This window comes from Silene latifolia, chromosome 6, assembly GCF_048544455.1.
Source record: "Silene latifolia isolate original U9 population chromosome 6, ASM4854445v1, whole genome shotgun sequence".
Taxonomy (NCBI): Eukaryota; Viridiplantae; Streptophyta; class Magnoliopsida; order Caryophyllales; family Caryophyllaceae; genus Silene; species Silene latifolia.
Window position 1 is genome coordinate 42,503,915 of NC_133531.1, and position 9,817 is coordinate 42,513,731.

Genomic DNA, 9,817 nt, shown 5'->3' on the forward strand with positions numbered 1-9,817 from the left:
CCCCAAGTGGATGACAACTCAAATATTTTTCAAAACCCTTGAGCAAAGGTTTAGGGATATGATTGTGGCGGCCTTCGGTGATAACTTTGACAATATGAAAAATGCCCAAATCATGGAGTTGATCCAAAACATTTACGACATGGAAATTAGCTATGGAGGTAAAGAAGGTGACTATGAAAGAGAAAATGATTAAGAGTGAAGGACCTTAAAGGCTAGAATTGGAAAACAAGACCAAGTTGGATGAATTGTCAAAGAAATTTGATAGCTTTTTGGTGGAGAGGAAGCATGAAAATGCTTATCATGAAGAGAGACCAAGTTATTCCAAGGTCTACTATGTTCAAGAGCCTAGGTCACCACCAAGGGCCTACTCTCAACCAAGTTCTCCTCCTAGAAACTATGGACATTATACTCCTACTTGTGAGAATTGTGGTGGTATTGGGTATTCTTATAACACTTGCTCATCCTTTTCACAACAAGACCCATACCCAAAAGAACCTTATGTTTTACAAGACCAACAACCTCACCATTCCCAACAACAACAAAATCCTTACTAACCTCCACAAAATCAACAACAATGCGTAGAGCCACCCAACCCTACCTCTTCTCTTGAGGAATTGTTAAGGGAAATGGATGCCAAGGTTGACAATCAATTCAAAAGTTTGAAGACCGAACTCTTAAATGTCCAAGCACACCAAAGGACACTTGACTCTTCCATGGCCAACCAAGGGGCCACTAATCCTCAAAGAAGGTAACACTCCCTTCCAATTCAAGGCTCTAATCCCAAAGATAGACTACCACTTCATCAACAAGTCCACTTGGTTACCTTGAGAAGTGGGAAAGAATTAGGAGGATCATTGGAGATAATGAGTGAACAAATTGAGGAAGATGAAAATTTCGTCTTAGAAGAAATTGTGGTTGGAAAAGTGGTTGACCGGGAACTCTTTATTGGTGTTGAACCAAATGATGAAGATGAACTTGGACCTCCCATATGGGACACTTATGAAGACTCCTTGAAAAAATGATAAGTGTGGGGAGGGAAGAGTTATGAAGAGCTTTGTGCCCCTATTTGGGATGTTTATGATAATGAGGAAGACTCCCCACTACCACCTCCTTCCAAATCTTTGAAGAAGAAGTGCTTGTCAATGACAAGTGTGGAGAAGAAGGAAAAGTTGGAAAATGGAGGTTGATGAATTCGAAATTGCCATTCTTGGAGAGTTGAGGAGCCATGAGAAAAACTACGACATTTGTAGTTTTGACTCTAACTTGGAAGAAATTGAAGCTCTCATCTTTGGTAGTGATTCGGTTCAATTGAAGAGTCAAGAGAAATTGGATAAAAATGTTGATATTATGAACCTCAATGTTGAGAGGTTGACTCCTCCACCTCTTATTCTTCACCACTCTCCTTGTCTTGAGGCCCATGTGGACATTCCCTCTTCTTATGAAGTTTATGAGATTCCATCCCTCTCTCCGTCTCGCTACTACATTGAAAGGGAGGATCCTAGTCACCAAGAGGATCCTAGAAACACTACCGAGAGGAGTAAGAGGAAGAACGAGAGGAAGCGTTGGAAGAGAAGTTGGATGTGGTTGGCTATAGGTTGGAGCTACCTATGCTTGTTTGAGGGTTTTGCTAGATCTTTTGACCGTCTCCTCCGTGCCTTGAGTGACATGGATCATGCTACTTGGAGATTTAAGCAAGACAATTTTGAATGAGAGGTTTGGTGGAGTCCCTCAAGAACCACTAAATTGTATATATTTCCTTCTCTTACTTACTTATACTTTACTTGCATTTCAATTTCTTTTCTACATTTGTTCCATTGAGGACAGTATCACATTTTAAGTGTGGGGAGGGGATTCATTATATAAAAACCATAAAAAATTGAAAAATTTGAAAAATCACCCAAAAACATGTTATTTCATTTCAAAACAAATTTCAAAATCCAAAAATATGTTATTTATTTTCCTATTTCCTCCTTATACTTTGTTCCATTGAGAACAATGTAAATTTCAAGTGTGGGGCGGGAAATATCCACTTTGTGCATATTGTTTATATTTGTATATATTTGCTTGTTCATTTGAGAAAATTACAAAAATGCCTAAAAATTGAAAAATTTCAAAATTCCAAAATATTGCATGTTTATATTATATATATTGAATTTGTCCTAACCTTTTTTTATTGACAACACATGAGAGCATCGAAGAAGACGTTTAGTAAAATTATTCCAATCCTTTCTCCTTTATCCTTCCTTTTCTTTTTGTATATATAAGCATGGAGGAGGACGGGATATGTGATGTGGGTGTTCCCTTTGGGAACCGTTTTGGATATGCGTGTGTTGTTGGTGTGTTGTTAGGACTAGATATTGTATGCATTTAGACTAGACATGTATATATGTTTTCACTATTGCATTCACGTAAATTGTTCATATGTGTAGTTTGCATCCATACACGTTGCATCTTGTTTGTAAATAGTTGCATATAGGGTCTACATGTGGAGGGTCCATGTTGCCAATGATGATAATTTATTTTGCCCGTGTCATTTCCCTCTTGATAGCTCGTGCCTTTTGATGACACATGTTAGGGTTTTTGCTTGTAAAAACCCGGAAGTCTAGCTTAACAACCAAGTTGCGACCACCTTGTGAGACCGTATTAGGCCCTAGACTTAACCTAGGCTCGACATAGCTACTAAAATGTGAGGATAGAGCCTCCTTATGGCCGGTCCATCAAATCGGTCCCGTTTAGGTCATGAGAGTAGTTCTCCTTACGTGGTATGTCATGTCAAAACGCATAATTATGGTGCTCATTCCTTATCGTAGAAGTGTCGGTGTGCCCTTGAGTCAATTGTTTCCTTTTGTTAACTCATTTTGAGCCTAAACCTTATCGTTTCTATTGCCAACAAAATAACTACATCCCATAAACAACTCACCTTGGTTGAGTAGTTCGTCATTGTGGTTCTTTTGTGGAGTATATTTGGGTTGGAATTTTGACTTACCTTGAGGTCTATGATCTTAATGCCACATGAGTGAAATGCAACTTTGGCTACTTTTGTTTAATAAGAGGTGAACAAGTCGTGAAAAATGCAAGAAAGAAAATCAAATAGAAAAGAAAAAATGAAGAAGATAAACAAATAGAAAAAGAGAAAAATGAAATGAAAAACAAAAAGAAAAGAATGTATATTTTATGCCAAATAAAGGGTTGATAATATGCAAATCGAGTTTGCTTTGAAGAGGATTGAATAATTTTTTGAAATGACAATCTTGTCATATTTTGTGAAAGAATTCATTTGCATTGTTTGAGTTTAATTTATTGGTTAGATGTGACGACTACTCGATCCGATAGCCTCACATGTCATAAAACGGTGTTCGCACCAATCCTTTTTCACCTAACCCAAGCCCCATTACAACCCGGTTGTCTCTCTTGTATGTGCATCATTTTGACATTTCTATTGCGGATATTGGATGGAGTGCCATATTAGATTGCGGGTATGCTTCGGAAGTCGAGTTAGGAGAGTGATGACAGGGTTGTCGCAACCCTATCAAAGATAACCAACTCTTCTCTAACTAATATAGCGAGGGAAGTCGGGATATTATCCACAAGGAGACTAAAATGTGTTCTACTTGCTAACTAAAGTCTGTCTAGGTAGAAAATTCGGGGTTGTTTGATATTTTGATTGCTGAAATACAAGTGTTGAAGGGAAGAGAAATAAAGAGAAGAAAACGAGTTCAAATAATGAGAGAAAAGGCTAGGACATCATGTCACCATGAAAATGCAACAGCCAAGTCTAGGGTCAAAGATCAGTCATGAAACGGTCTGCAGGGTAATGAAAAGGCCCTCTCGGATCGCTATTTAGCCTAGAATGATTCTAACGGGCTCTCGCAACTTATTAGGGCATTCTATTATTTGTAGCAGGTCTAACTCTCACCAGGCTTTCGATCTTACGTCGGAGTTTACCAGTTCAATTAATTAATCATGAGCATTAATCAACTAATCGCTATTAACTGCTACAATTAAAAACACAGATATGGCAGATCTAAAAAAAACTAATTAGAACCGTCTTAATATCATGTCTCCCCTAAATCCTAGCAAAGGTAATTAGTTATGCATATTTAAATTTACGATAGCAATATCTAGAATAATGATCGATTTAAACATGACGAATAAATGATAAGAATAATTAAACATAAAACAATAATAATAAAAGAGAGAGAACGGAAATAAGAGAGGATAAAGAGGAATAAGGAGAATTGATTACCGAAATAATAAAGTAAGGAGAAAGGTTACAAGTTTTCTAGATCCAAAAATTTGAGAGAAAGTAACGTAGGAAGTGTTTACAGTGTGTAAAACGTACCCTAAAATTTTTTACAACCATCTCTTAAATACTAAGAGTCCAAAAGAAATAACAAAATAAGCTAAATGGGCCGAAATAAGGAAAGCAAAATTTCGGCCAAAACAGATATCAGTCGATCGACTGACAATCCCAGTCGATCGACTAAAACATCAACTTGAGTCTTCGCCAAAGCAAACTCAGTCGATCGACTACAGAAGTCAGTCGATCGACTAAAACACCAATTCCAGGTTTCGTCAAAGCAAGCTCAGTTGATCGACTACAGAAGTCAGTCGATCGACTAAAACACCAATTCCAGCTGCACCAGATGTCACTCCAACTCACCGATCGGCGTCGTCACGCACACCGAGGCATAAATTTCCGAGCTTATTTCTTAGCAACATCAAAACGCAGCTTCAAAGGCGGGTTTTGGCTCGTTCTCTAATACTTGGATCTGCAACCTGCAAAGATTACAAAACAACCCAAAGTAGCCGATTCATGGGGGAATAGTAGCTAAACGCTACACACTATGCATAGAAATACGTGCAAAGTATAGAATAAATGCATATAAAAAGCACGCATCAAACCTCCCCAAACCAAACCCTTCCTTGTCCTCAAGCAAGCAATACACAAAGGACAAAAAGGACAAAAATGGGAACTAATGAAACGGTATACAATCTCAGAGCTAGCTACACTTATGACTCGTCTAAACCATTTAATGCAATAAATCAACACCATAGTAATAAATCAAATGCAAACGAGTTAAATCAATGACAACACCACTGAACCGTCAACCTTGCAAGACTTGTTTATGTTGGACTCTCACGGGTCGCTCATCACTCATTTAAAGAACATGGTGAGTATATTGTAAGATAGAAAGAATGAAATCACTCACCTAACTGCGACCTATAAGAACATGCATGCAATCTAACATGATAATTATCTCTATCGACCGTGCGTATGCATTCCAATCAAACTGGACCAAAACACATGCCGAGGACTTAGATATAATGTGAGGTGAGGTAAATGGATGAAAAGGGGCAAAATAAATTTGGATATGTGGAGGTAAAGCCAAGCTAGTACAACCGTATCCAAATAATAAACTCATCCCACCTTCTAAACCCAACTTGAAAGAATTAAGAATGATGCCAACGCGACATAAACTCACTCACATCAATAAACACGGCTCCCCATAATATATAAAGATGAACATGGGAGAAATAAACTTTTTGATTATTTTTTCACAATCAGCCATTTTTTTCACTTCTTTTTTTTCTTTTATTGCTGATTTTTTCTTTCTTCTTCTCATATTTGTTTTTCATTCACTTTTCTTTTTTTTTCTTTTTTTTTTCTCCCTTCTAATTCCAACCCTCTTCTTATGACAAACATAGAAAACCAAAATGACAATTAAACACATACCCATATTAACAACCAAACTAGCTTGACAAAGGCAGGCTTAATTTTGGATTGTAGCTAATAAATGGGTCAAAATAGGCCATTTTGGCTAGTGAAGTTCAAGGGTAGAATATTCGAGAAAGGTTTTGCCTCTCCACATGTGTCACCACCACAAACCGAATGCATAGAGGTACTAAGAGATAAAGGTCATGCTTATGCAATTTTGATGTTACATGTCTTATAAGGAGTACTACTCTCATCCTAAAAAGAAACCGATCATGAATGTCACCGGTTCGAATAAGGCTCTAAATCTCATAAGTATATAAGTACTTTGCCAACATTAAAGTCAAGTCTATTCGTTCAGCAGAATTAATCAAAAACTCATAGACTATGCAAATGACCATACTAGTAGAGGTGTCAACTATGCAAGGCTAAGGCAAAGAAATAAAAGTGTAGTGCGATTTCATCATTGTTATATAACCGTTCCGACTCGACCTAATATGCAAAAGTAAACATGTTTTTGATTTTTTTCAAATTTTTCAAAAAAAATTTTGGTTTTTTTTCATTTTTTTTAAGTAAGAAACAATGCATACGAAAATGCAAGAAACATGCAAACAAAAATGCAAAGGGATGGAAACAGACATATGTATACCCTCCCCAAACCAAATCACGCAATGCCCTCATTGTATTCAGCAAACAACAACAGCATCAAAATATAGGGGAGAGGGTTATACGAACAAGATGAATGCAAAAGAAATAAAGCATATGAAAGCAAACTTACAAATTTATACAATACAGACCTCCCCAAACCAGCCAACAACAAGGGGAGGTCGTACAACCCGTGTTGCTTCCCGGTCAGCGCTGGTTTATATGGTCCCGCTCGACCTTTGTCGCCTCATCTACCAAAACCATTGAACAGCCCATAACATGGTTGCTGACTGTATGAAGTACCCTCAGCATTCTTGATCTTGGCCTTAGGCCACCACTTTACCATTTCTTCAGAAATAGAAGGGCATACCATCGCACAGGCTAACTCACTACACTTAGCCCTCGGGCGCCCTTTCTATACACGCGGCCTCGAATCTCCTATCCCTCCGCCATAATCAACATCTTTAGCTTTAGAAATCACACCCAATGCACCAAGTCCACCTCTTGAATCCTCTTAGTTGCTCATTTTGTCATGTCCTGGAGAAAGAGAAACAATAGTATGGTCCTCCATCTTGCTCCCACTATGGGGCGGAGGTGTTACAGCAACAACAAAACATGACTCAACTGTGGGACTATCTGCTACCCTATCAAACTTTACAGGGGAAGCAACATGGCATGATATAACTTGAATAGGTGCCCTACGAACACTAGACTGGGTGTATGTCAATTTCACACCCCCTCACCTTAAATGTCAATGTCCTCGCTCCTACGTCAATCATTACACCAGCAGTGTGCAAAAATGGTCTCCCTAAGATAATAGGGGTATGGGTATCCTCAGGAATGTCTAAAATAATCAAATCAACGGGTATAAAGAACTTCCCAACCCGAAGAGGGACATCTTCTAGGATCCTCAAAGGACGTGACAAGGAACGGTCTGCCATTTGGACAGTCATATTGGTACATTTAAACTCAGTCAAAACTATATTTTTAGCTAAAGACAAAGGTAAGACACTGATACTGGCACCCAAATCACATAAAGCATTATCTATAGTATGGGTGCCTATAAAACAAGGGATAGAGAAACTACCTGGGTCAGCCAATTTAGGTGGAGACTTGTTTTGTAGGACTGCACTACACTCCTCGGTAAAAGCAATTGTCTCCACCTCGTGAAAGCTCCATTTATGAGTCAAAATTTCCCTCATAAACTTAGCATAAGCAGGTACCTGAGTAATTAATTCAGTGAAAATAACACTTACCTGGAGATTCTTGAAAACCTTCAAAAATTTACTGAATTGTTGCTTGATCTTTGTATTCTTTAACCGATTTGGAAATGGAATTTTTTTTTTTAATAGCACTAGGTGGCTCAGAAACTTTCTTCTTCCCTTTATCAGAATTGGGTGTCTTATCAGCAGTAGAAGACGGCCCATTAGCGACTTGTAATGAAACATCAACTTCATCAGACAACTTAGTCGATCGATTGAATTCTACGGTCGATCAACTAACTACAGTCGATCGACTACCACTTCCAGTCGATAGACTAAGTTTAGCATCTTCAGCATCAGTTTCACGAGTTTTAGTCGATCGACTCAGATTTCCAGTCGATCGACTAAAATCAGCAGATACAACACTCTCGCCTTCTGTTTCAGCTTCCGCATTAACATCAAATTCTTCAATAATGACATTGTTAAATCTTTTAGGCACCTCCGGTTCATCATAAGTAAAACCATTCCTTAGGTTTATAACATTAACCGTCTCATGTGGTTTATCTGGCTCAGAAGGCAAGGCACCCGGCTGCCTACTTGAATTTTAGCTTGATAATTTAGCAACTTGATTGTCCAAAATTTTATTGTGAGCCAACAGTTGATTAATTAGAGCCTTCTGCTTCTGTGAAGCCGCTATTTGCTGTTGTAACATGGCTTTAATGTCCGACATATCACTGTTTGAAGCTTGAGGAGGAGGCTGCATCTATTGAAACTGTTGTTGAGGCGGCCTGTTAAAGTTCCCTTGTGGTTGATTACCACGATTATGAGGAATGACATATGCATTGGTCGGTGGCGGGGTAGGATTTTGCACATTGTAGAAATTGGAGTACGGGCTACCTTGCTTGAAAGACTGATAAGCATGAACTTGTTCTATAGTACTCATACATCTAGTTGCAACATGACCATTAGTACCACATCTCTCACAAGGGACATCTTGTTGAACCAAAGCATGGACTGTCTGCTGTTTACCCAAATATTGGGTAGTCTTTAGCTCTGCAATTTGTGCAATCAATGCATCTAACTGAGCTGCAACGGCGCCATCTGAACTACCCCCTCTTGTACTACCTCTAGGGTTACCATACTCAGTAGTGTGAGTAGCTATCTCATCGATCAATTTCCAAGCATTGGCATCAGTAGTGTTGTTTTGAAACCTCCTATTGGCAGAAGAATCAAGTAAGGCTCTATGGTCGTCATACAGCCCATTATAAAACTGATTGCATAGAAACCAGATCTGGAAACCATGATGGGGAACAGAGCGGACTAGTCTCTTGAAGCGAACCCATGCCTCATTAAGGTCTTCAGTGGGGCCCTGTTTAAAACTCGTGATTTGGCTTCTAAGAGCATTTGTCTTCTGTGGTGGAAAATACCTCTTGTAGAATGCAAGAGCGAGTGTATTCCAGTCAGTAATAGCATTTTCTTCCATGTCCAAATCACGCAACCACTCTGCAGCACCATCTCGCAGAGAAAAAGGGAATAGAACTTGTTTTACTAGGTCATGCGTTACCCCGACAGTCAAAGGGATTGAGCAACAGTATGTAACGAACCTCTCCATATGTTTGGCAGGATCTTCAGTAGCTCCTCCTCCAAACATATTCCTCTCTACCAGGTTAACATAGGACGGACGGAACTCAAAGGTACCATCATCAGTGGTTGGCAACTTGAATCCCTTAGGAATGGATGCAAGGGTGGGCTCTGAATGGCTTGCTAATGTAGCCATGATCATAGTAGGGGCAGAAGTAGATGTATCTTACTCTAAAGACTAATGTAGTCAAGCTTACTCAAGTCTTCGGCGTGATGAATTTCTCTCCAAAAATTTCGTCTAGCTCGAAAAGTCTTTTCTGGTTCAGAGTCGAATGGTACGAGCTCGGACCTGTGAGACCTGGGCATAAACAAACACTAAAGAAAAGAATAAGAGCGGCCTCAAGGAACTAAATTTCCCTGAGACAAGAAAAACTAAAATAAACAAATAGAAATTGTTGCCTCCCCGGCAACGGCGCCAAAATTTGACAGGGTTGTCGCAGCCCTATCAAAGATAACCAACTGGTCTCTAACTAATATAGCTAGGAAAGTCGGGATCGTATCCACAGGGAGACTAAAATGTGTTCTACTTGCTAACTAAAGTCTGTCTAGGTAGAAAATTCGGGGTTGTTTGATATTTTGATTGCTGAACTATAATTGCTGAACTAAAAGTGTT

The 9,817-nt window shown here is 38.9% G+C and overlaps 1 protein-coding gene across 1 annotated transcript; it reads right to left on the reverse strand.

The window, feature by feature from the left end:
- Positions 1 to 8,326: 8,326 nt before the first annotated feature.
- Positions 8,327 to 9,340, reverse strand: LOC141588014 (uncharacterized). Its single transcript, XM_074409474.1, has one exon. It carries the CDS (start codon positions 9,338 to 9,340, stop codon positions 8,327 to 8,329), a length of 1,014 nt encoding a protein of 337 aa, XP_074265575.1.
- Between the last annotated feature and the right edge of the window lie 477 nt (positions 9,341 to 9,817).

Excerpts from the sequence above, each read along its gene's own strand:
- LOC141588014 (XM_074409474.1), bottom strand. The coding sequence starts at position 9,340 with ATGGCTACATTAGCAAGCCATTCAGAGCCCACCCTTGCATCCATTCCT.